The following is a 27,125-nucleotide window of genomic DNA, read 5'->3' as shown; positions in this document are numbered from 1 at the left end:
CAATTGTGATGCTTACTTCTTACACAGCACACCTCCCTGCAGTGTCAGGATATTCAACCGGTTGTTCACAGTTTGATCAGTTGTCAAGTCTGTTAACGTCAATGGGAGGAGAATGGATAAGCTTTGCAAGATTCACTTTGAGAAGGGTCGGGTGGGCTTGGAGACCTCTCTAGAGTAGGGGAGGGCGAGGTTAGCCTTACAGACCTTCCAACCATGTTATAAATTATTGAACCAATTTAACCTCCAGTGAAAGGGCCCCTCCAGACCCACATTGTTCACCCCTGCTCTGGGACAGACTTGAGGCATGCTGTAGGAAAACTCCCAAGCCCTGTTCAGTGCACTTTTCAAGCCTGTTTTGATGAATCAAATACGTTTGGACTCTTTTTAAACACAGTTTTTAGCACCAGTGGGGTCCCACTGGTACTGTCACAATATGAAAGCGTTCGTTGAACTTGCATCCCTGCAGAGATCCTGGGGTGGCAGGTACAAAAAGTTTGAACAGCTTAACATGACATGGTTTTATAAGGAAAGAGGGAGAGCCACTGGCGATAAAACCCCTTTTAATACATTTTTTTTTATTACCCTTTTTTCTTTTTTTTTCAGTGCGGCATAATGAGAACTTTGATGTGCTTGAAAAAACCTGCAGTGTGACAACTCACTGACATTTTATTATTTATTTATTTTAGTCATCGGTGCTTCTACAGCCTACCCCCTCACAGCATAGTTCACATTACAATGACTCAACCCAGCTGGTCGAACAAATTCATACGAGGGACTGGCTTGGAAACAGAATTAGCTAAGGCTGAGAGTTTGGTTTCTTGGTTAAATGCCCACTGTCATGTATATATAAAGGTAAAAATAATAATGTTATAATAACCTAAAAGCTTGTTCTCCCTCATTTCAAGTCTGTTACTCTAACCCTTAATTACTGGGGTACCTGCTGTGTTATTTTGGCCCCAGCAGTGCAGGATTAATTCTACAGTAAATGTATTGGTAGAACAGCTTTCCTCTGCTTTGGCTCACAGGTTCTCATTAGTGAGCAACGTGTCACTTCCTGCTCTTGAAATGAGGATTCTAAACATCACTTCACGGGACGGTGACATTGCAGTTAGGGTTTGGAGTTATTGATTGCTCTGTACCGTTCCTCCTAACAAGGACATGATCCTTATAGCCCCAAGCTCATACAGTAAATGTAGATCCATGTAAATGTAGATTTTTTGCTGGCAACATCATAGCTGGCAGTCATTTCTCAGCCATTGGTGCAAATCAGTGGGGATAGCTTCATCTTGTCTGCCTCAATGTCTCCCAGTGGCAAGGGCAGTGCAAGGGAGGCGCTGCAGGGCGAGAGTTTGGCCAGATATCCCAGAGAGCTGGTAAACCGAGGATACAGATCCCAGCGAGGGAGACGGAACTCAGCGTGACTGGAAGTGATTTAAATCGTGTAAAAAAAAAATGACCATGACATTTTCCTGCGGTAAACTTGTAGTAAATTGTTAAAACTCTTTAGCTATGAGACCTAGGGCCTCATTTACGAAAGGGCACTAAATGTAGCTGTAACGTGCACATTAAGTAGCGAGGCTAACGTGTGCCGTGCATCTGCTACAGTAAATACGGAAATCATGAACGCGCACACTACTTGTAATTATGGTGCATCGTAATGTTTAGTGTCCTTTCGTAAATGAGGCCCCTTGTGCTTAGAGCCAAGGGAGTGTGAGGCAGTGTGAGGCAGTGTGGCCTAGTGCTTAGAGCCAAGGGAGTGTGAGGCAGTGTGGCCTAGTGGTTAGAGCTAAAGGACTGGGATGCAGTGTTGCCTGCCTTAGTAGTTAAACTTGAATGCAAATCTTCAAATACAACAAATAAAATACAGTAAAAAACCCACTACTGTATTCAGTCCCAGCCTATTAAATTGTTTTTCCGGTTCACCCCAGCGTACTAAAAAAAACCCAGAAATCCTAACAAAGTGCCAGTCTGACTGCTAGAAATTAAATTTGCAGCTCAGTACCAAAGTTAGAATTGTGATCCTTTTATGATAATAATTACTATTGTGCAGGAGACTGGCTGTCTTCCATTTTAGAAAATTCTGAGAAAAAACATAAACTACTTGAGGTCATGTTATAATTACCTATCCGCATGACAGATAATATATTGTACGTTCATAATTGCATAGTTTATTATCTCCATCATTATATTATAGCAGATGGGCTCATAAGTCATCATCTGGCTACAGTCATCACCTTGCTTTCCTGTTGGTGTATTCAGAGAAGTGATCCGCTCCACGGAAAGCCAAGTGAATGTCTCTTTCATTCACACGTGGTTCAGGATCTCTCTTTATCAGCAGAACAATCCTCTGGCAGCTGTCAGAGGTAAACAGCCAAGAAATGCAAGCAAACGCCTTTAATCTCGGAGGAGCTGTTAGATCAATTCTGCTTCAAATCCATAGTGGGTGGCTTGTATATACAACTGTACCTGTAAAACTGAACTGTGCATGAATTAGCCTTGCAGCTCCCAAGCAAACGCCTTAACTAAATCTCTTCTATTGTACCGTTTGGAATGATTTATCCTATAATATGCAGTGCAGTCACATCAAAGAACAGGCCCTGCGGCTCAGCTCAGTTATACAACAATTCATTAGGTTTTAACACTTCCACTATCCTTCCAGAATCACACTGTCGCTAACATTAATGACATGAGGCTTTAAGAATATGAAGATGCTTTTAGATCAAGGAAGATGTCTCTAGTAATCATTTCATGAATCTGTATACTGAATATTGTACAGCGAGTGGGGCAAATAAGCTCTTCAAGTTAGTGGCATTGCTCTGCACTTCAAAACTGCTTCTAGGTTATTTATGTTTTGTTGATATGACTGCATCTGGAAAGAAAAAAAAAGACACCATAAATAAATTGTAAGGAAGCATATGCTTACCCTGGGCACATCCCACCACCCACCTCCATCTAAAACTGTTATTCGGTGTTTGCTTCCCTGCTTTGAGGGCTTTTCATCTTCCCCCCCCAGGTTCCTTCACAGCAGGCCTTCAGCGCTGTGCTTTGATGAAACACGGAAACCTTTGACATTCAGATCCTTCAAACTAATCTCCACAGCTATAATATCCAGCCCAATTCCATTTAGGAGACTGGGAGCTGTAGACACACACACAGACTCGCGCACGCACACACACACACACCCACACTCCCCGTGGCCCGTGAGTCATTCATTTTCAGATGGAATATAACACAGAGCCTTCACTCTCTGGGTGCAGAGAGGTCACAGCCATGCTGGGTAATCATTTGGAGCTGAAAAACAGCCGTTCCTGCCTTGATGTGCACCATCGCTCTGTTTACTGAAGGTTATCAAGTTTATAATAATATATAGTTGCAAAAAAATCTATTATAATACACACATACATACGATTCCTTACAGACCACTCCTTCCATACTAATGTAGTTGCATGCCTGTCTGAACCAAACACAAATCCTGATCCTGCAGTGTTATTAGGAAGGACCGGATGGTACCCAAGGAGTTAAGTGTTCATTAGACTGTAAATAGCTGCTGTTATTTCCTGTTAGGGAAGGCAGTAGGGGATGTATCAGTCAGCTTCAGCCCCTGTGTATAAAATGCCACCCTGCTGCTACGTCTGAATTACTGTGCAGCTCTGCTGCAATTTGACATTGTCCGCTAGTCCCGTAGAGAAAAAAAAGCCTTGTTTCCATTAAATACAAGCCATCACTTTTGCTGGCAACAGTAGGCTTCCAACAAAAAGACATAGAAACATTGCATTTCATTCTTTATTTAAAATTCTGACCGCAGACACAAGGCAAGGCTTTGACGTCAACGGGCTAGAGGACAACTTTTTCAATCTGACGTTTCTGTGATCTGCAGTATGAGTCCATCGTTTGGAGGTCTGTGCAGCTTGGAGCATGGCGAGGGGTCTAACAGAGCTGGTCTTAAACCAGCGTGCACCTGGGCAAGCACAGCTTTGCTAATTTCACAATGTCCATTTAATCGGTGCTCATTGAGCCCAAGTGTCCCTTCAAAGAATCCTATTGGCAGAATGAGTCTAGTTACTGTAGACAGTAATTAACATATCTTTAAATTCCTAGGGTACAGTGCTTCAGTATTTCAGCATTTCAATGCAGTGGTAATTGAACTGCGCTGCGTTCTAATTTAACTTTTCAATGCTGCAGAGCTGTACACCGCTGTAGGAATGATAGTCCCATTCAAAACCTCACACTGCTCTGGTATTAATGGAAAGATGACTCCTATCAAAACTGCAGACCAGTAAACTAATTTAATATACTGTTATCTGTGTCCCTGCCCATTTTTATTTATGTTTCAGTACACTGAAACTATTTAATTATAGAGCAGTCTTTATGTAAAGTGACTTAGTAGTGCTTAGTTTAAGTGCGTTAAGATTCAGAAAGATTATAAGTACAATTCCGTTCTAAAAGTTATCACGCATAGTAAACGTGTAATAAAGCATGGTAAAGTGTATTGGCAAACATGGTAAAACCCAGAGAGCATATTTAAAATAAAAAACAAAAACTGGCAAACCATGGTATACTTTGGTAAATGCATAGCATAGCCAGGGGAAAGGTGCACGTTTAACTGTGGTAGATGCACATTTAGCAAAGGACTTTGGATGTTTTTTTGTAATTAATCTAAGACCAGAAAGGGCATTTTAATGTAAATAGCAGTGTCTGGAATTTTAGACCTTCCCTAGCTTATTCATATGCCCTCACATACCAAGCTTGGAATCACCCTGACTCTATCAAAGCGGCTTTCAGATAAGCTGCCTTGAGGATTTCCACCTAATTGAATCAAGCAAGTTTTAATGTGAGACTTTTCATTTCCTTTTATCCAGAGAAGGAGACAGTCCAACTGGAAGATACGTTATTCATATCGGTGAAATGTCTGACAATAGTGTGTGTTTCAGACAGGGAGGTTTGAGATGTGCAGATTCATGCTAATGGTCTAGTTAGATAACCGCCCAGGGGAGCTCACCGCTGAACAGTGTTATGCACTGTATCTGCTAAATGCCAGTGAGTTTTGATTTTCATTGTGAGGTGGCATGGCCTTTTCTCTTCTAAAATGCTGTAGATAATTACAAAAAAAATCCCACCTTGGAATAAATCATTTAGAATAAATATAGTCCAGCAGTAGTTATGAGCATACAAAACCACACCAAACAAATGCATTTGTATTTCTCTCAACTTTATGAAATGAGTGACTGAAGCTGCATAGCCCAGTGACTATGATCAATTATATATCTGAGGCTGGTAAAATTGATCCTAATTGGAGGTCGGTTGATTACTGGTAGGTTAAATACATCTGAAACACTACTGTAAGAACGATTGCTTTGACAATTCCAGATAAAACTCGTTAACCGAGAAACATTTCAGTTTTCAGAAAATGGCATTAATTTGGCAACAGGGTGCAATGATATGTTCTCTAAAGAGAATTAAACTGGGGGTTACCCAGCTTTTCCAGGAGACCCCCTCAGGGTATAACCTCATTGTTGAGGAGCCTCTGTCTTATTTCAGAAGCGCATGAAGCGTCAGGCCGCTGATCAACGTCTGTGCTGTTTTCATTTCCAGGTGAAGCAGATCATGGAGGAGGCAGTGACTCGGAAGTTTGTGCATGAGGACAGCAGCCACATTGTTTCATTCTGCGGTGAGTCACAGGGAACCTGTCTTTATAGAACCTGGAAAGGGTTCTGATATATTTCAGTCCTATTGTTTATATTACCCAGGCTGAAGGAGCAGCTGTTTGTTTATATCTGAAACCAAACTCTGTTCACGTGTGGCCAGATGCAGATATGAACCCACGGGTGATATTTTCAAAGCGTTTGCTCAAGTCTTTAACTCCTGTTTTCTGAAGACAAAATGCTGTTGATGGTACAAAATGATGACCAAACGCCGTGTGAGGGCTGAAGAGAACTTGACATCTAGAATGTAGCTGTTTGGTTCTAGTGCTGTAAAATGAGCAGGCGTTTGACCTCTTTCAGAAAATAGGAGTTCATTAAGACTGAAGTAAATGCTTTGAAAATATGGCCCCAGGTCTCTAGTAGTGGCATTTTATAGTATTGCTTGTGTGACCCCAAGCACTCTAGGCTAGCATATTAACCTAAATTCAACCTATGCAATGTATCACTTTAGCTTTCTCAAAAGCTACTGAGTCACAGGAGATGTTTAATGAGTGAAATCAATAGAAACAAGCAGATCATTTAGATCAAAAGCCCCCGTTACATTAAACTGATACCATTCGACAACAATTAATTAACAGAAAGGGTTTTAAAGGAGTCTGGTGGATGCAGTGATGTTATCAGCTTATATATTTCAACTGGATGTGCCCCAGAGGTAAAAAGTAATCTACTGAAATAGTTTTAATAGCTAATGATAAAAGTGAAACTTTTAAAAGACATTATAATGTGTTGCATATTGAATCACATTATGCCAAGACTATATTTATTAGAAAAAGAATGCCTTACAGAGATTCATCCACTACGATGTTCCAAATGACAGCTTATTAAAGCTGATGTTCCTTCAATATATCACAAACCATGGACAGAATATAAATAATGTAAAGCCCATTTGCTGTGGTTCAATTGTGTTTAAATCTCTCCAATTGCGCGTTTTATACTTACCATTTTTATCAAGTGACGGATGGACATAATTATTATGCTTGTGCTCTGGGGAAAAGCTTTCAGTTTTATCACCCTTTTCCTGTGAAGTGATGTGTTAATTATGAAAGCTGCAGGTGTTGATCCAGTGCTTTCTAGAGCATTTTAATAGGGCCCAGCAACTTGCCAGCTACCCAGCTGCTAATATTATATTAGAGCTGAGTACAAAGACAACCCCACCTCCTTTTCAACAAATACTCCCCAGCTGTGAGAAAGCGCTGGCTGCCTGGAGTAAAGCAAGTAGACCTGTCAAAAGCCATGACAATACAAGGCTGTCTTTACAATGAATAGCACTTAATATGGATCATTCAGTAATTATTGAATAATTGGTGTATAAACCGTGTTCTAGACACTTTTGAACTATGCTCTTGCTGTTTACATAGGTTTTCAAGCTTATTGTAACAGTACATTGCAAACCTCTTAAAGTACATGGGAATCAAGTTTCTGTGTGCGTGCGTGCGTGCGTGCGTGTGTGCATGCGTGCGTGTGTGCATGCGTGCGTGTGCTTTTTAAAGAATTCAAATCACCTTTTAAATTAATATGGGAACACAGGAGGATTTTAAAGCTGATTTGAATTCTGGATGGTCACAGTAGAAGTAAAGAAATGGAAATGGAAAATTCAACTTGCACTGCTGCTGTTATCCTAGTATCAGGGGTAATTCAGATTTCCTAATCCAGCCTGTTTACAATAAAAAGCGTTTATTGATATTCCATACATTCTGGGAATAGAGTGGAGCCTATCTAGGAAGCCTTTATAAACTGCTGGACACCCCACTACAGCACAGTGGTTTCCCCCAATAGCAGAATAGGTTGTAATAAAGTACAGTGAAAGCATGGTAAAGCATAGTAATAATAATAATAATCTTTATTTTTATATAGCGCCTTTCATAGTGGACCACCATCTCAAAGCGCTTTACAGAGGTAGGCTGTGAACTGTGCATTATATGCAGAGTCACTTCCAATAGGACATTGATTTAACATCTCATCCGCAGGATGGAGCACAAGGAGGTTAAGTGACTTGCTCAGGGTCACACAGTGAGTCAGTCAGTGGCAGAGGTGGGATTTGAACCGGGGACCTTCTGGTTACAAGCCCTGGACTATAACCATTGTCCAGAGTAGCGAGGTATGGTAAAGCATAGTAGTAAACATGGCACACTCTGGTAAATGCATAGTATAGCTAGCAGAAAAGCATGATAAAACAGCAAAAATACCATGCAAAAATACCGTGGCAAACTTTTATAAGGAGGTGCTATCTTAGACAATCAGACGCCTTGGATTGTGTCCTAGACGGATCTTGCAATCTGAGCAAGGCTAGGCAAAGATTCAGTCTTTGACCTTGTGAAAAACTGGTAATGTTACAAAAGCAGTACAAAGCAATTGAGAAGGTTCATGTCAGGTGTACAGACCTTGATAAACCTTTCCCTTGTGTTTTAAATGGTTATAGGCTCAGTTTTGGGTCATGCACAGTTGTTTCCCTGGCTCAAGGAACTGTGCAGTTGCAAAATATGAGCAAAAGAGGTTCAGCTTTGTCAGAACAGAAGGGAGATATTACAGCTGTTTACAGCTTCCTTCTGTGTAGAATGAGAATGATTGTAGCTGCTAAGACAAAACGCAGGTTTATATTGCTTGTACTGTAATATCCGGGAGCTATTTATACATTTTTTAATTTTGCTGTATTTTGCATATAATAATTGCTGATATTGATAAGAGATCAACAGGACATACATTAGTTATTAAAATGCTCCATCTCGTAGGCTTTGTGCCCTGTCCAAAAGCTGATAAGAAAGATATTGCTTATTATGTGGAGCTGAGCAGCAATATGCACCTTGCTTGCTAGCGCGCTGTCCTTGTGTACATGGAGCAGGTGTTGGTGCCTAATTTAAACAGAAAGACCCATTCATAATGTTTGACTGGAGAAATGACTGCAGTTTTAAGTTAAATGTATGAAGCTGGTTCTATGACAGTCTTAGTATATCCGGTGGTAAGTCTGGGTTCAGTAGACTTCAGAGTAATGCAGAAGGTAGGTGTGAGAAGCTCAATGGTTAAAACGCTGGGCTGCCGTGTAAAGGCAGTGGGTTTGATTCATTGTGTGAAAAGTTGTTTGAAGAATGCATTCTCATGCCAGCAGTCATTGCAAAATACATGAGGGCAAAAAAGAAAAAAGAGTCAGGGTTGAAGCTGACAAATAATTGTTTTGTGCGTCTCGTGATGAATACTAAATGATTGACTATGAGGTGGTCAGTGCACACGCTGTTATCCAAGCGTTGCATGCTAGTTTTTATTAAGGAATGACCTTGAGAACATGCCACCTTTTTTGTTATTGTGCACATGCATAATGGATGCTAGAGCTGCTGTCATCCTCCCCATGTTGAAATCTGTGTTGATGTGGCCATTGCTGAGAGCCTAGCCATCTCATCAGTAAAGAGGCAACAGTCAAAATAATTCTAGTGATTTTAAATACGAAAAGCATTGAATTGTAAGGCGTTTAAATAACATTTGGGATTGCAGGAGATTACTTTGCAGATTGGAGAGTCTTGCAATGGGAACTCAATTATAATTAGAGCCTACTACACGCCTCCATTTCAGACTGCTCATTACACAGTAAACTGCATGCAGCAGTAAGAGGTGAATTACTTCTTCAAGCTCGGTTATGGCTCTGGTAATAACGTCTTTTAATAATACCTTGTTCAGTTTGTAGCTTGCATTCAGTCGCCTGCTGACGCAGCGACCTGCTTTGTCCCATAGCCTTTGTGATGGCATGTAAATACAGTAGAAGGGCTTTCTGATGGCTGATTCCTTGTTAAAGGGGCAGATTAAAAACACCCAGATTGCTCTCTGACAGCGCACGGGGGAGTCACTGACGACGTGATTACTAAATCATTTAAGAAGCCCCAGGAAGCGAGGGTTCAACTTGATTCTGTTGGGAGACACAATTAGTGGAATGTCAAGCACAGCTGCCTGCCCTTTCGCTGCAGGCACCGTTAAAAACATGCCCTCCACCTTTTCTTCCCTTATTAAAGTAGCATACCAGTGTGCAAAGTGTACTAAATGAGGATACTAAAGCATGGTAAATGCACAATATACTGGAGACGCAAACAGAAATTGACAGGAGGTGCCTTTTTTACATATAAAAACAATACTCTGAACTTCATGGGCTGTGTCTGTCAACCAGGTTCACAGTAGAGATGCCAGATTCCTCTGATGCTAACTGAATTAGTTCTTTTAATAACGTGGGATATACTTTAATGATCTAAACGTATCTAAAAACCACCATTAAACATGCTCTTTCACTGAGCTCTTTTCACTGTAGGCACGCGCTGCACTGGCACGCTCTTTCTTTGGGAAGGATTTGCATTATAGTACACATTTTAAAAACCCTTATTAAAAAAGAAAGTACAGTTTTAAACCTGGATGCAAACCAGCTGCACCCTCCAGGCAACGCCTCATTGGCCGATGCTATTTTTAGCGCCCAATCAGAACCCCCCATAGAGGTGCACCTGCTCGCCGTCCTATTCTGTACATAATCCTTGCGGTTTGATGTCATTCACTTCAGACGACAGCTGCTCTTACAGAGCACAGCAATTGCAGGCACTTACTATAGTTGATGTGCCTGCCTTTTGTTAGGAGGGGGGGGGGGTGGTGGTGATGAATGTTTATTTGGAAAAATTGCTGGTTGTCATTAGCTCTGTGATAAATTGAATTGAGGAGTCAATCTTTGGTCTGTTGGCGTGAGCAGCAATAGCAGCCTTGATAACTGGGCACTCAGAAATGTCCGGGGTGCCTTTTGGCTATTGGCCCATCTGTTACAACAGCTCCTGTTTTCTCTGATGTATTTGGTCTGGTTTTGACTGTTGCTGATGGCTTGATAGCACTGTGTAAGCTCCACACGACCTGTTCATTAAGCCTTCATCATTGGGCAGAGAAGTGCTTTTTCTTTCTCTGAATCTGTACCAGCAAAGATCATTAAAGGCTTGTCTTTCTGTGGACTTGCACAGAATATTGATAGGGCAGCATCGCACTCAACCATTTTCAAGCATCTGTTCATTAAATGCATCACCCATATGAAAAAAAAAAAATCCTGTTGATAAATATGTACAGAAAACCACTTTGTCTTTCAGTTATACTGCGGTTTTAACTGTGTGTTTTTTCCAGGTTTTCAAATGCATTTCAAATGTAAGCAGATCTTAGTGGGCTAAATCTAAGGTCTAACGCAGTGGAAAGCTGTAGCCAGCATTCCCACCTACAAAAAACCTGCTTCAACACAACCAGGACTCTGATTGAACTGTGGGCTTGTATCACACCAGTCTTTGTCAGCTGTAGAGAATATATGAGGACTGCTGTACAAGCCACATGCTAGGCATGGTGTACTAGAATGGACTAACAAACGTCTGTTTGTATAGCTTTGCCCTATTTACACAGGACAGTAGATTGCATGGTTTTTCAATAACAAATCATTTGTTTATAGCCGTACCGAATGGTGAATTGTATAAATGGAGCAGGGTGAATTTACCAATAAGCCAAACCTCAACCAGCTCTCTCTTGTACCTATCTCAGGGTCTTCTTCTTGGGTGCCATCAGGTGGGGTTTCCATGGCAACAGCAGCAGTCTCTCTCTCTCTCTCTCTCTCTCTCTCTCTCTCTCTCTCTCTCTCTCTCTCTCTCTCTCTCTCTGGGTGTGGGTGTAATTAAGTACACTAGACAGAACAGGCACAGCATCACCCTGTCTTAGAATAAAGATAGCATTCCTGCACAGGTGTTCTAAGGCATACTTCATTCAAGATAATAAGGAAACCAATTGTTAAATGATAGCGTGCAATTAAGTGGGCAGTAGTGTAACAGCATCCAGCATCGTTCTGTAAGAACCAGTTGTACCATTTTCTGTTTGACCTTGACATTTCTTTTCCTCATCTCTTATTTGCTGTGGATAAAGGGGCAGTTTGACCGCTGCAGGTTACAATGAGTGACAAGCATTACTTTGTCATTGTGTTATTGTTTTACTTTGTCAGGAGCAATCACACTAAAAAACTAAATGAAGCCCTGCTGGATGAGGTGCATTGCTCCTCGCACTGTGAATGTGGAACTGTGGATTTTTATCTTGTGATAGAAAGATAGTATAGATGATTAATCTGACTGGTGACAGCAGAGAAATGTCAAGTAAATGAGTCATTCTGAAAGTCTGGGGCAGCTCATTCTGTACATATCAATCAGAACTGGATTCCTTTTTTACATTGTAACTGCTTGTTGTGTATTCCCCATACGAGGAACCTCCAGTTCACATTGATGTACCTGTGCAGTTGGGCTTCAGCGTACCTGCTATTGCAGTTTTTTGTAGAGTAATTACGTAACTTCAATGGTGTTTGTGCCAGTAGAAGGGTTTTATTATTACCGTTGCCTTTTTTGCTCCATTGTAATAACAAAAACACAGTACTGGTACAGACTGAAATTTAAAGGGATTTGTCCTTTTAGGTTAGTAAACCAGAAGATGCATTTGACATAGCCACAGTATGTGCACAGTCATACTTCACAGTTGCATATGTCTCATAAAGAACGTCTACATTCAGAATGATTATTTTCGATAACTACACAGATATGCAGCAGAGATGCATTTGTGCCATGCATCAAGTCCGTTTTGCACTGCATTGTAGCACCAAAAAAGACCTTGTCCCATTCCTTGCTTCTCCTGAACGATGCAGTCGATCATCATGGAAATGTTATACTATCGGAGCTTCTGCATCCCATTGCCTGAACTGATGCACATTTAAGGCTTGTTTCACAGACCCTGATGAGAACTCATCTTGAACTCCCTGTTAGCTTATTAAGCAATCTCTGCCCAAAGATCTTTTCAGATGAAGTCATGTGGAAAAGGGATTTGCATTCCTAATTCAGGGATGGAAAGAACACTCCTATTGCGTAGCAGTTTCACTCATTCCAGGTTTTACTACGAGGCTGATCAGCCACATTGTATCGGTAACAAGCTCGGGTGAATCTTATTAAACTCGTAGTGAAACCAAGAATGGATCAAACTGCTCTGCACAGCTGTGTGTGCTAGGAACTAAAGGGTTAACGCCCTAGGCTGCAGGTAAACTGCTGGATCACTCTGCTGTTACATTAACAATATTGTAAGGGTGGTATTGATTGTGAAGGAGGGAAGGAGCATGGCATGGGTTTCATTTACCAGGAAAGGGAACTTCACAGTTAACTTTCTCGGTACAGAAAAGAGTGAATCGTAGACTAATGTGTTCTTCTGTGTCATGAACCATCATCTGACAGCGCGACTGTGTTGCTTGGGAAATGAGTCGTTTGCAACACCTTGCAAAAAGTGGCAAATAATTCAAAGTAGCTATTGACGAAAGACAATACAACTATATTTTATTGTGTTGTGCAGTGGTCATTATTTTAATTGGTGATCACTTCCACACTTCTTCACGTGAGCAGCATCAGTCCAGCCCCTCTCCTGTGATGTCAGTGGTTCCCCTCAGATGAAGTGAGTGTCTGTGGGTGTGTGTTTGGTGCCCTCTCAGCTGCGGTGGAAGCGTGTGTGCTGCACGGACTGAAGCGGCGGGCTGCCGGGTTCCTCCGCAGCAACAAGATCGCAGCGCTGTTCATGAAGGTGGGGAAGAGCTTCCCTCTGGCTGACGAACTCTGCAGGAAGGCACAGGAGCTGGAGCAGATCATCGAGAGCAAGTAAATACGTTTATCTTCCACCGCCACTGATACAATTGCATGAGTTACGATTGCATGGACCATGAGATTATTCAATGAGTTAAAACACATCTCCACATGTGTGGTCCCAGGGCCTGAATGAGGATGTCACTCATATTAGTAGGGATTGTTACAGCTTGCTTGTTAGGTGCTGTACTGGTAGAGCTTCTAAATCCTGCATTGTTTAAAATCAGATGTGACCAGTGAGATGGGGGGCCTGCTGGACTTGCTCTTTTCTTTTACTTTGTTTTTCAATCCTGTTGCTGCAGGAGGAACCAGATCCCCTTGAATCCTGATAGTACTCGGAAGCTGCAGAAACTGCCCTGCGTGCCTCCCCAGGTCATCAAACATCTATGGATCCGCACAGCCCTCATCGAAAAAGTTCTGGACAAGATCGTCCACTACCTAGTGGAGAACAGCAGGTAGGTGTGTTTCGGTGTATGGGGTGGTGGTGGGGTGGGGTGGGGTGGGGGGGATTAGTGAGGCACACTGGTGTCCTCAACGCTGTGTCTGATCTCTTTTGGGGGGGGGGACGGGGACAGGCAAGTCATTTTAAAAACAAGTGACTTTTTATTGTGCGCCATTCTTTTTTCCCCAGTAAGTTCTATGAGAAGGAGGCTGTGCTGATGGACCCAGTGGACGGACCAATACTTGCATCCTTGTTGGGTAACATTGAACAATTCTATTAGATGTATATCCTGCCACATAGAGGCAGTTCAGCCCAGTGGGGGGGCCAAGTGGGGGGCTGAACGATCGAGAGTCAGAGAGTGCGATCTAGTAGTTTGAGCTTTAGGACTTGAAGGCAGGAGCCTTGTGGTTGTAGCTGGACTGTGAAGCAATGCAGTCTAGTAGTTAAAGCTGGGGCACTGGTGGACTGTGTGATCTAGTCCTTACCTAGACCCGAAAGGCCTAGAGACAGTGTTGATTTAGATGAATAAAGCCAAGAGATTCAAGTTTTAATCCATGCGGTTGTTTTAGTGTGATCTTGGCTTTAAACTAAAGTGTTCTTGATCATTCCCAAACTAGGTTAAACCAGCCCCTCATGCCCCATCTCCTTGCTGTGGGTGTATCAATGATGCCTTTGCATTTGCTCCCTCAGTGGGCCCCTGTGCCCTGGAGTACACCAAGATGAAGACAGCGGATCACTTCTGGACGGACCCCTCTGCAGACGAGCTGGTCCAGAGACACCGCATTCACAGCGGTCACTGCCGGCAGGACTCTCCCACCAAGCGCCCTGCTCTCTGTGTGAGTGCGCACTGCAGCTTCAAACCCTGGCACAATCTCTGCGGTTCCTTAAACACGACATTATGTAAACCTCTGTGGTCTAGTCCCTTACTTGAGGAGAGTCCTTGTTCTGACGCCGTGTACTGCAGTGCATCCAGATCATGTGTGGACCTTCTTAATGTTCCTTATTATACAGGGGATTGAATCCCTCGTTAGTGCCGTTTTACTCACTCCTATTGGTAGTCATAATGTTACCTAAGATGTCACTTCCTCTTTCCAGAAATAGATTTTGAATAAAGGGTCTTATCTTCCACTGTGCTGGAAGGATACGGCATGACTTATTTAATTTAGTAATGATGCTGTAATCACACTTCCTGTAATTTATCTTTTACTGTTTAACTCCAAATATTAACTTCAGATGGAGAGATTGAACGGAACTGAGTAAATATTGTGTTCCTTTTGTTAAGATCCAGAAGAGGCACTCCAGTGGTAGTATGGATGACCGTCTCTCCCCCTCAGCCCGTGACTATGTGGAGTCCCTGCACCAGAACTCCAGGGCCACGCTGCTCTTTGGCAAGAACAACGTCCTGGTCCAGCCGGTACGCACACTGGGATCCACGTGGTTCACCACAGCGCACGTCTCTGCACTGAAGAGCCACACTACTGAGATCTTCATACTACAGGATTCAGAGCCACACTATTGAGATCTTTATACTACAGGATTCAGAGCCACACTATTGAGATATTTATACTACTACAATATCACATATTATTCCTATTAAGATGTTCTGTTTTAAATTAGGCAGCCACAATCGATCCACTGTTTGTAATAGAGTAAGCACTGGAGTCTCTGTATTGAGTTTGCTGCTTTTGGTATTAGCTGGGTCTGCACTTGTGTAAATCAGACACCAGTCGTATGATTGATCACATCCCTGATGTATTTTGTAATTTCATTACCAGAGAGACGATATGGAAGCCATCCCGGGGTACCTGTCTCTCCACCAGACTGCAGACATCATGACCCTGAAGTGGACACCCAACCAGCTGATGAACAGCTCTGTGGGAGATTTAGACTATGAGAAGAGGTGAGCATTTAACTACAAGACATGTCCGAGTGTGTACGGCTGCACTGGTGCAGGCAGCCTCAGTCTAAGTGCTGGGAAGATTTCCATTTCCCATATGCCATTAAGACAATGGGAACTGTGTTTGCTTTGTAATGTAAGCAGAGCGGGTTGTGCATTTTAACTCCAGCTTCATCAGTCTGGGGTAGACTGGCTCTTCCCTTCTCTTTTCAAACAAATGCATTGACTTGTTTAGAAATGTCCCTTTGAGCGGCTGGCCAGTGGAGATGTCTTACCTGTAGCTTTTGTAGCTGGCACTGCCATTACATTATTTATGTATTCAAACTTTTTCAAATTAGGAAATAGAATGCATTTGATATATAATAACAATCACAGTGTTTTGAGTTCTTGCAGATAGTTAGTTAATAATAATGAAGCTTTTGAATCTGTATGTATATTTATATCTCCTTCAGTGTTTACTGGGACTATGCCATGACCATCCGTCTGGAAGAGATTGTGTATTTGCACTGTCACCAGCTGGGTATGTACCTTATGCCCCCATGTGCATTTGCATCAAAGATAATCATGGGTTTCAACTGAACTGAATTGAAGATGACTTTATACTGAAGTATCACAACTGCTGGTGCATCATTGTACTGTAGAAACAGAGGGGAGCTTTACACTTCGCACTGTTTATGTGATGTTTTATCTGTAACAGAGTCATTGCAAAGCACTCTGCAGAGCTAGTCCATGATAGTGCAAACTGTACTCCCTGCAGGAGGCAAACACGGTAACCACTGTGCGCTCAGTAACGCTCACACGGTTTAGATTGTTAAATGCCAGATGTCGTCCCAGATAGATTCAAACCTGATCCCAGAGCTGAAAGCGGCCAGTATTCTTAGAAGACTCCGCAGAGTCACAAAAGAAAATCTGGACGTGGAGCAATTTCATATAAAAAGTCATCACTGCTAATGTATTTTTTGATTCCTGTTTGATATTGCTGGCATGCAGCAGTATAGGAGAGATGCCAGGTCTTCTCTCACAAAGACAATTAGAACAGTATTTCTCTCTGCAGATCCACATCTAATTACACTATTCACTGTAGCGCCCGCTTCCTTCACATTTGCAAGTAACAAAAGAGAGCCCCATCTGCCGTGATTGGATTTTCTTGTATAAATTGGAACACAAATTTACTGGTCGCAAGATTTTATCTTTTTTACAACGAATGTTATTGTCCTGTCAAGTGGAATTAAATATTTTTCTGTAATATATACATGTTGCAATATATACATAAGTTATATAAGGTGGCATGCATGCAATTATTGGTTACATTAATAATGTTTATTTGTAGTTAATGTTAGCTCTGACATGTACAGTATTACATGTCTGGATCCTCACTATGCACAGCTTACCACTGCCTGGCTAACTGTTTATCCCAGCCTGATTAATGATGTATCATGTCCTGGTTATCTATTGATATATGTAATCTACCATCCACAAGGAAGCCTGGCAACAGAGTATAATCTATTGAAATACAAGTTTGAAAACCATTTTCTGTTACCAAACACAAAAAAAAGAAATACTTTTAGCGAATTGTTGTATTGCAATATCGCACTGTTAAACTTTCATTGTATTTAATAAGCTAACATTCTGCCCAGCGGCCATATAATCATGTGGTTTAGCAATAGCTTTTAAACGCTGGGCTGCTGTGTTTTTCTCAGTGGACAGCGGTGGGACAGTGGTGCTGGTGAGTCAGGATGGGATCCAGCGCCCCCCCCTGCGATTCCCGAAGGGGGGGCACCTCCTGCAGTTCCTGTCCTGCCTGGAGAACGGGCTCCTTCCTCGCGGACAGCTTGACCCTCCGCTCTGGTCTCAGCGGGGAAAGGTAGAGGCTATGAGTTTTACTATGTGTGAGCTTGTTTAGCCGCAGTGTATAGGTAACAAGCTCAGGTGTGTCTCATTAAACTGGGTAAAGCCAGGAATGGATCAAACTGCTATGCAATAGGAGTCTTATTTCCATCCCTGGAATTGAGAGTCTTTGCACACATTTGCTCAGCGCTAAATGAGATCCCACCAAAAGTTAAAATATTCCTTCCTTGTGTTCTGGAGTTTAAAAAAGTCAGACGAGCAGCGACATTGTCCCAGGGGCTACCCCGTCCGTTTTCGTCTTTTCTGTAAGTAATATTTGTAACCGAAGGAGTCTTTTAGCCCAGCAGTAATGATGTAAGACTGAGAGGGAGCACACTTGGGTATCTGGGCAGTGAAGCACCGAGCTGCTGCTGGAATTGGATATGAAAGACGAATGATGTCCGACACGTTATATAATGAGCTAGCCTGAAGCGATCTGTGCTGTACTGTATGTATGCTGTACTACACTCCATGCAGGGCTTTCAGCAGTCACTGATAAATAACTGTTCTGTACAACATCTTCACCAAGGAAACCCTGATTTTTACTTTTTTTAATAACTCATGTGCTTAAAGGCTCAGTAAATTAACACAACCCCAGATTCAACTCTTCACTGCTTTCCTTTTGTGCCGACCCTTCGTATTCCAACACTGCTGTGTGGTGTTTCATGAAAAGCAGCAGCCCCCAAATGGATTGACTTGTGCTCCCTGTGAAAGGCTCTGCTGTGTGTTTCTCCGCAGGGGAAGGTTTTCCCAAAGCTGCGAAACAGAAGTCCACAAGGATCCCCGGAGTCTGTGTCCGACAAGGAGGAAGAGGAAGCCACGGACTATGTGTTCAGGATCCTCTTCCCAGGCAGCCAGTCCGAGTTCGGTAGGCTCAGTTATATGTCCCTTCTCAACAGCGATCTTTGCCGAGCAACTATTCGTGCTGGTGGTTCATGCATTTCTTAGTGCTGAGACAAATACTGAATATTGAAGCAAACACTGCTTAAAGTGTATTCAGTGGGAAAAATGTTCATACAGTATTCGTCCATATAGCAGAATTTATAAATGATTTGTATCAAAAAGATATTCTACTGTACAGGACTGTTTCTCTCCTATGATTGGGTAGCAGGTTTATTTTACTCCTGAGAGACTGGAATGTGGTGTACTGTCATTTACTGTCATTTGTCCAAATTAAAGATCAAACAATATTCAGATATTAGTTTACATTTTGAAAGGGCATTCAAACGTGAAAATTGATGCTGGTCCCAGCACTGGTTCTTATACTGTAACCTCAGAGTGATTAACTGTGTTTTTAATAGTTCTGGATTAATTCATTGACTACAGAAAGATTAAAGCAACCATCTACAACACAATGCTCTCTGACAATAACAAGCCACACAGGGGCTAGATTGTACACTGGCAATACCACTGGAATGGTAAAAATCCCTCTGCTTGTCCCATTGTGAATTGTAGAAACACAACGAGCCCAAGTCAGTTTAATGGAGAGCATTGTAACCCTAGTACTGTTACCTCCACACTGGTCAGATCAATGCACGTCACGTTTGCAGGGCTTTGTTTAGGCACTCTGGTTGTACATCATGTCTTGGAGATGTTTTCGTATTGATATTGTTTAAGCTTTTGTTCTGCAGCCCTGGTTTTATTGTTTGCTTTTCTCATTCTCCGTATCCTGTTTTATGGTGCGTGACGAGTTTGTAATTTGATTTTGAGCTCTGGTCACCCAGTGCTGTGCATTTTGAATCTGTAACACATTCAACATGCTCTGTGTTGTGTCTGTTCTCATGATGTTTTGTTTTTTCAGTTTTCCGTCTAATGCTTCTTACCATTTTCCTGCCTCCAGTTACCATTACCCATCACCCTCATCATCATCATCATCATCACCCTCGTCCCCCTCCCTCCTCCCTCTCCCTCTCCCACTCCCTCTCCCTGAACCTCCGGAGACGCCCCCCTAGGCGTGTTCCTGCCGGCCGGATCCTGGTCATCCCCAAACGCTCCTACAGTTTCTCTGGCAGGAGCAGCCAGCCTCCTGCACCCGACCCCAGCAGGACTCAGCATGGCTGTAATGTTGTTTTTTTTCTCATCTTTAGCTGCTGCCCAGCGCTTTCTCTGACTGCTTCAGCGACCAATCGCAGGGTGTGTTCTCTCGCCATCTCAGCCAATCACAGGCTTCCTCATATCAGCTGCATATTTGTCTCCGCCAATCACCTCTCTCTCCGTCTCTCTCATTTCCAGTAGCAGTCCAACCTGCTCAAGGGACGTCCTCAGGGTGTTTTTGATTCTGTGTGTAGGTGATTAAAACATTGAAAATGTAGACTGGGATTTACTGTAAACCAGTGGTCCTTTCATACTGTTTGTTAATCCAGGTTTGACTGCACGCCCTCCAATACAATTCAGACAAATCTCACAACCTTTAATCTGCTTATTACCCTAAATCATGCTGACAAACTTTTTTTTTAATTATTATTTTGGTTTTTTCGGTTTGCTTTTTTGCCACCTGCATTCAATTTGATGAATGTCGATTTGAAGTAATATGGTGTTTTTCTGATTTGTGTTTTAGTATCGCAGGACCTCATGGAGCAGGGTGCGGCCCTGTGGCACCCCACTGTCAGGAAGTCCTCCTGCTCTTCCTGTTCCCAAAATGGCTCCTCAGACGCAGTGCCTCCAAACGGCTGCAACCATGAACGGTAGGGACTGGAGCACTGTAGCATCCTGTCTGTCTTAGTCTATCCACCATGAAAAGCATGCATGTAAAAGTGGAGAAGTCCAAACAAATAGATTAAATAGATTCAAATAGTGTGTAGTATTCTTATCTGAAGACCTAATACTCCAGGCTGTTCTTAGAGGTAACACACAACACGTGGGGACGGGTAAACCTGTACGTATCAGAATCCCGCTACTTACTCTTTAAACCGGCTGAACTGTATTAGAGGTAGTGAGAGGTCCAATACTGCATTTGCTGAAAATATGAAAACGTTTTTTGTTTGTCTGTTTCCCATTTCCAGGGCCCCCCTGAAGATGCTGTGTGACAACATGAAGTATCAGATCATTTCCAGGGCTTTCTACGGCTGTACGTCTCGCATTTGACATGTTTTAATAAGAGAGCGGTGGGGGTGAAGTGCTTGGTCTAGATAATGGTCTAGGTGGGGTTTTAAAAACTTGTCAAGAAGAACAGCATTAACAAGTGTTTAATGCATCTATACCTGTATTCATATTGCTGTTTTCTAGGGCTTGCGTATTGCCGTCACATGTCCACTGTGCGCACGCACCTGTCAGCGCTGGTGAACCACACCATTGTGGACCGGGACGTCCCACACGAGGCCGGCGGGGGGCTGACGGCAGAGATGTGGCAGAAATACCTCCAGGACTGTAAGGTGGGAGCCTTTCAAATCCCCCCCGTCATCCGACACTGGCAGACTAGCCAGCACCTGCTAAGCGGTTCCACTGTCTGTTTATACTTGTGGTTATATTATTGTGCTTTGTACGTGTGTGTGTGTGTGTGTGTGTGTGTGTGTGTGTGTGCTGTCTGTGTTCCCCTCCGCTGTTTGACGCCCTACACTATTCCCTGACAGGTTTATGAGGAGCAGGAGCTGCTGCGGCTGGTTTACTTCGGAGGGGTGGAACCCACAATCCGCAGGGAGGTGTGGCCCTTCCTGCTGGGGCACTACCAGTTCGGGATGTCGGAGAATGACCGGAAAGAGGTCCGTGCTGGTTTGTATTTACATTGAGTGTCAACGTTTCACTAAGTGTCAACTGAAATAAAAAATAAAAAAGAATGAAACTGAAATCGGGTGGCAACTGAAATCAAGATCTGGGCTTTTATTTATTATTTTAAGAAAATGAGATCCAAAAAATGATGCAGTAGCCAAAGAAAGGCGTGATGCTTAAAGAAGCAGTTCCTACTTGGGGAAAATATCCAGAGCAAACCAGCAGTTAAAAATGAACGCGTGCGGCTATCGATCTGTCCAGTAACTGTGCCCATCTCGGCTCCCCTCGGCAGGTGGATGACCAGATGCGTGCCTGCTATGAGCAGACGATGAGCGAGTGGCTGGGCTGCGAGGCGATCGTTCGCCAGCGGGAGAAGGAGCAGCACGCCGCCGCCCTCGCCAAGTGCTCCTCGGGAGCCAGTCTGGACAGCACGATGCAGAAGATGATGCACCGTGACTCCACCGTCAGCAACGAGGTGAGAAACGCAGGACTGCAGCCTTGTCAGTACAATACCGGTGCAGGGATGGGAATAAGACTCCCATTGCATAGCAGTGTGATCCATTCTTCTGTTCCTGGTTTTAATAAGACACACCTGAGCTTGTTACGTATACACTGGAATGGGTGAAACTGCTGTGCAGTAGGAGTCTTATTTCCATCCCTGACGCTCTATTTTTTGTGGAAAGCCTTCGTTCACATCAGTATAGATACCTTTATGCAAGGGGACTGATAGGACTGATAAGTCCTACAAACATGAGGCCATATTCATAAGTTAGCCTGTACTCATTTTGTTAAGCAGCCTCTAGCTTTTACTCTACCCGACAACCCTCTGGGGAACGGGATGTTTAATCAGCTACGATCTCACTTTTTCTTTCTATCTATCTTCCTTCTCTTCTGCATGACTCTCCTCCTCTGGTGTCTGGTGCCAGTCTTCCCAGAGCGGCAGCTCGGACAGACAGAGCCATGCGCGGCTGCAGAGCGACTCCAGCAGCAGCACGCAGGTAAACCAGCCTCCACTCTGCTTAGTGATGGTGGCTCCATGCTGAGCCAGTCAGAAGGGGAACTGCATGTGTGTGTGCTGTTGCTGGGAGAAGAGAGCAACTCCTAATTATGTTCTGTTTTGTTTCCTCAATCTCCCATCTTGTCGGTGCTTGTTTCTGAAGGCACCATGTTGTTGGGGGCATTTCTTTGCAAATGTTCTTGAGGGTATTATAATCTAACCTTATTGGTTACATTGAACATGATGCATAAAGGGCAACACCTTTTAATTTTCAGATTTTAATAAATCTGTGGCTCTTTCTGTTTTCTTATGGTACTGGTAGCTGTAATGTTGCATTTAGGGTCTTGGAAATGGATTTACTTTTACGTCTCATTTATTTGTTTGCTGGTAAATCAGGGTCATCTTTTGGCTGACACAGAACTCAGCTCCATTTTAAAGCTCTTTCTCTGTTTCAACTTCCCTACGTCCTTTTGATGTGTGCAGAGTTCCTGAAAAATCCAATTACCCCCTTCTTCTACAGAGGCTGCTGTCTGCTTGTTTATTTATGTCCCTTCATGTGCACTCGCTAAAAAAAACTGCCAGCAGATATAATTTGCCTGCCATCTCAACAAAAATAAAACATAAATAACCTAATTTATAACAAGAGTTTTGATTGCTAAAGTCTGGCTATTAGATTATCTTCATTTAAATTGTTGAGTCACTAGACACTGCTTGCCTTGTAATGCCAAAGGAATGAGAATCCAATTTAGCTTTTTCAAACTGGGCATCCAAGAACCCACACAGCTGCTCATCACTGATTCAGACTCACTCATGTATCTACAGTCTATTACTCTTGAACACAGCCCTCTACTCCCACTGCCCTCTGATCACCAGAGCTGACTGCTTCCCTTTACAGGTGTTCGAGTCTGCAGAGGAGGTGGAGCAGATGGAGACGGAGGTGAGGGCCGAGGAGAGCGTCAAGGCAGCCAAACGTCCCAACGGAGCCGTCCCCAACGGAACCTGCTCCCCCGATTCCGGACACCCTTCCTCCCGGAACTTCTCCATCACCTCCGGATTCTCCGACCGCAGCTTCAGCACCGAGGACAGCGGTGCCGGCACCGAGTCCGCAGCTAAAACATCTGGACAGCAGCCTCCGCAAGCAGCGACCAAACCACAGCAGCAAGAGGGAGCCAACCCCAGCAAGAAGACGCTAGTTCATGGCACAGAAGATGCCGATCGGGGTCAGGTGACTGAAGAGACCGTCCCTCCTGTCTCCAAAGGGGCTGCTGAAGAGACCCGGCCGGCTGAGAAAAATCTGACCACCAACGCGAGCTCGGAGGACCTGCTGTCCGCCACTGGGTTGCCCTCAGAGGAGGGGCCTCCCCCAGGGGAGGTAGCCAGGCTGCCTGTGCTGGAGATGCAGGTGGACGAGGAGGCTGAGAAGCAGAGCCTAGTGGGCAGCGAGGACAACCTTTCTGAGGAGCCTGAAATGGAGAGCCTGTTCCCCCAGTTTGTCTCGCTGGCTGTGGGAGCGGAGGGTAAAACCGAAGCCACGTCTCCCGTCTCCTCCATCGGGGTCACCTACTCTGTGAGAGCCTTGGCTTTCCTTCCTCACCTTTCTTTCATTTTTATTTTTGCTTGTTTCTTTATTTTTCATGAAACTTTCAAGTTTAAGAGACTTAAGTGGTCTGGAAAGCTAGTGTGCATATATATCTTTTTATACATATTTTATCTGATGCTATTCAAAAGGTATCATCCAGAAATTGTTCATAATGCACGATCTACAATCGTCCTTAAAAAAATTACATTTTATTGTTATTTTCTCGCATTTTATTGTAGCAAGAGCTGCTGGACATGTACACGATCAACCTGCACCGTATCGAGAAAGACGTGCAGAGGTGCGACCGAAACTACTGGTACTTCACTCCTGCCAATCTGGAGAAACTGCGCAACATCATGTGCAGGTAACAGTTCCAGCAAGCAGCCCTTCTTTCTATAGCGTAGCATCGGGTAACCGTCTGATATACATGCATCCCAGCTCCAAACACACACCTGTGCTGGTTACAAACACAATGGAGATGATCAAATGATCATCACTGTTTGCATTATTAATACAGGGCCCTTTGCGTATCAAGGTTCTGAAAATCACACATGTAACATGTGCCTCTGTAAAATATGCAAAGGGTGGGTCCTATTATTCAGCAAGATTTAGGTCACCATTTAGATCAGTGGGAAAGACCCCAATCTATTTGAATGATTCTATGGACGTTGCATTCTAATTCTAACCCATTCATTCTGTGTTGATGTTTTGGGGTTTGTTTTGGTAGCTACATCTGGCAGCACCTGGAGATTGGGTATGTGCAAGGCATGTGCGACCTGTTAGCTCCCCTGCTGGTCATTCTAGATGACGGTGAGTGCCCTGTGTGGTATGAGTATGAGTAATCTGTTATTAATAATACACTACCCCCCGCCCCCCGGCAGCCCCCTCAGAGTGTCTCTGCTTGGTGTTTTAGAGGCAATGGCCTTCAGCTGCTTCACGGAGCTCATGAAGAGGATGAACCACAACTTCCCTCACGGAGGAGCCATGGATACACACTTCGCCAACATGCGCTCCCTCATCCAGGTGAGGAGGAGGCCTGGATTCTGCGCTTGTCCTTATTAACACATTAAGTGCCATTGCCCTCGTTTGAGGACAGGCTACTGTAAAAATACATCGGAGCGTTTTTAACTGGCATCTGCTTGTTATTTAAATTCTCTTTAACTCTTTAAATTCTCTTTAGCCTGATAACTTACTCTGATTGTATTAAAAGTTAAATAACATAAATACATCTTAGTGTTCTGATGTTTTACCAGATTGATAGAAATATAGCAGTAAAGTAGTAAAAAGCCAGACTGAGTTGTGGTGCCGTGCTCACGGCTCGCCTGCCTGTTTCTTAGATCCTGGACTCGGAACTCTTTGAGCTGATGCACCAGAATGGGGATTACACACATTTCTATTTCTGCTACCGCTGGTTCCTTCTGGACTTCAAACGAGGTAATGCCAGGGCTGTCTGCTTAAGTGTCATCCTCCAGTTCACCGACATGTATCAATTAGGACATCGATTGCCCTTAAATCGACGGGTGCTTGCCTAGTATAAGCCTTGATAGCAAATGTTGAATTCCAGCTGAGGCTAATAACACAGTGAATTCATGTTCCGTGCCCCATGCACTGCTGAGCAGTTACTGGCATGGGAAACATGCTGTGTCAACAGAACACACATTTGCTCAAATATAGCAACAATGTGTGTTAGCGTGCCCATGAATGGAGTGCGTTGGTTAGTAGGGAAGGGCTGGATGATGGATAGCGGTTGATCACCGGGACTCCGCTGTGCTTGTGTTTTGTGCAGAGCTGGTGTACGATGATGTGTTCTCAGTGTGGGAGACTATCTGGGCTGCGAAGCACACATCATCGACCCACTTTGTGCTCTTCATCGCTCTGGCAATGGTGGAAATGTACAGAGACATCATCCTGGAAAACAACATGGACTTCACCGACATCATCAAGTTCTTCAACGGTGAGACAAACGCTTTGCTGAATAGGATAATAGACACTGAGGGTTCTAATAAAGTTTAGATCAAGTGAGATCAGGTAAGGAGATACCTTTATTGGTACACAAAAGTGAATATATAGGCTGGAACATATGGGGTTGGCATGCACTGACAATCTAGAAAGCCGAAGTATAACCGTTGTAATTTCAACACACCATTTTTAACCTGTTTTTCCTTGAAGAATAATTTTGACTAAATCTTGCGCCTTACACTGCTTCAGATATTACCAGATGGGTGCTGTTATAAATTCAAAGTCGATATTGGATTTATAGAAACTGATAATAGTGATTGTTTACCAGCTGGTCTCTTAGTGAAAGGATTCATGTAATACAGTGATTTTCTGTTTTTTAAATTCTGTATAGAAATGGCTGAACACCACAATAGCAAGCGTGTGCTGACGTTGGCACGGGACCTGGTCTACAAAGTGCAGACGCTCATCGAGAACAAGTGAAGGGGGTGCGCGACAACGAAGCTCTACAAACACACTCATGATCACATCCTTCATCCTCGCACCGGCTTCTCTCGTTCTGTTCACTGTCAGCGCGCCAGCGTCAGAGGCCACAGTAACGGATCCCTTGTATAAATCAGAAAGAGCCAGGTTTAGCCACCTCTGCCGTTATATACGTTTTACTGCAACACTGTATCACTGAACATCCAGTAAGTGAGAGCTGGGGACCTTCAGTGGAGCCTGTTTTATATCAGTCAGGTTTCTGTATCGCATCGCATGGTGGGGTGGGGGGTGGGGGGTGGGGGGTGGGGGGGGGTTATAGAGAACTCCTTCTCTAGAGTACCTGAATAGGATTCTGTTCTATAGCACTGCCAAGCCATGAAGTGGTTTAGCAATAAAGATCACATGGGTGTCCAGCAGTGCTGCAGATTTGAGGGGAGGGAGAAGGACTGTGGATGAGACTGCATGTCGCGCGACTCTTTCAGTTGCTTTCGCTGTCCTCAGATTGCAGTTCATGAACAGTCCTGAGTGTTCTTTTATTGTTCAATTTGAAACGGCATTCGTTCATTGTTTCAGTGTTTACTCACCATTGCCGCTCAACATTTGTGGCAGTACCATAGTACTATATAGTGCGTTGTATTTTATTTGTATAAGGTGGGTATGTGTTTCCTTAGAGGATAATCTAGTGGTGATACTAAACTTTACACACAAGAATAAAGAGTTTCTGCACAAACGTAACTACGCCATGCCTTTGTGTGGAGTGCAAAGCAGTGATTTGAGAGTGGTGTGCAGAATCTGGAAAATTCCGTTCTCTATTCCCGTACGCGTCTCGTGTTT

The 27,125-nt window shown here is 43.5% G+C and overlaps 1 protein-coding gene across 2 annotated transcripts in view; it reads left to right on the top strand.

The window, feature by feature from the left end:
- sgsm1a (small G protein signaling modulator 1a) overlaps window positions 1-26,566 on the top strand; it is a 33,692-nt gene extending 7,126 nt beyond the window's left edge. Inside the window, exons 3-25 of one of the 2 annotated variants that reach the window (XM_058994362.1) lie at window positions 5,593-5,668; window positions 13,198-13,360; window positions 13,648-13,800; window positions 13,977-14,044; window positions 14,478-14,623; window positions 15,076-15,201; window positions 15,563-15,687; window positions 16,137-16,204; window positions 17,385-17,548; window positions 18,310-18,439; window positions 20,129-20,255; window positions 20,574-20,638; window positions 20,797-20,942; window positions 21,141-21,269; window positions 21,569-21,751; window positions 22,203-22,274; window positions 23,169-23,840; window positions 24,092-24,216; window positions 24,580-24,662; window positions 24,766-24,875; window positions 25,190-25,286; window positions 25,639-25,806; window positions 26,203-26,566. In XM_058994362.1, coding sequence (XP_058850345.1) covers window positions 5,593-5,668; window positions 13,198-13,360; window positions 13,648-13,800; window positions 13,977-14,044; window positions 14,478-14,623; window positions 15,076-15,201; window positions 15,563-15,687; window positions 16,137-16,204; window positions 17,385-17,548; window positions 18,310-18,439; window positions 20,129-20,255; window positions 20,574-20,638; window positions 20,797-20,942; window positions 21,141-21,269; window positions 21,569-21,751; window positions 22,203-22,274; window positions 23,169-23,840; window positions 24,092-24,216; window positions 24,580-24,662; window positions 24,766-24,875; window positions 25,190-25,286; window positions 25,639-25,806; window positions 26,203-26,291 — 3,285 coding nt within the window. In that variant the 3' untranslated portion in view covers window positions 26,292-26,566. Of the gene's footprint in view, window positions 1-5,592; window positions 5,669-13,197; window positions 13,361-13,647; window positions 13,801-13,976; window positions 14,045-14,477; window positions 14,624-15,069; window positions 15,202-15,562; window positions 15,688-16,136; window positions 16,205-17,384; window positions 17,549-18,309; window positions 18,440-20,128; window positions 20,256-20,573; window positions 20,639-20,796; window positions 20,943-21,140; window positions 21,270-21,568; window positions 21,752-22,202; window positions 22,275-23,168; window positions 23,841-24,091; window positions 24,217-24,579; window positions 24,663-24,765; window positions 24,876-25,189; window positions 25,287-25,638; window positions 25,807-26,202 lie in introns of both variants that reach the window. The other variant, XM_058994361.1, reaches the window with a different exon arrangement.
- Window positions 26,567-27,125: the final 559 nt, after the last annotated feature.

This window comes from Acipenser ruthenus, chromosome 21, assembly GCF_902713425.1.
Source record: "Acipenser ruthenus chromosome 21, fAciRut3.2 maternal haplotype, whole genome shotgun sequence".
Taxonomy (NCBI): domain Eukaryota; kingdom Metazoa; phylum Chordata; class Actinopteri; order Acipenseriformes; family Acipenseridae; genus Acipenser; species Acipenser ruthenus.
Note: the sequence above shows the minus strand (reverse complement) of the source record. Positions and strands in the feature narration are given on the sequence as shown.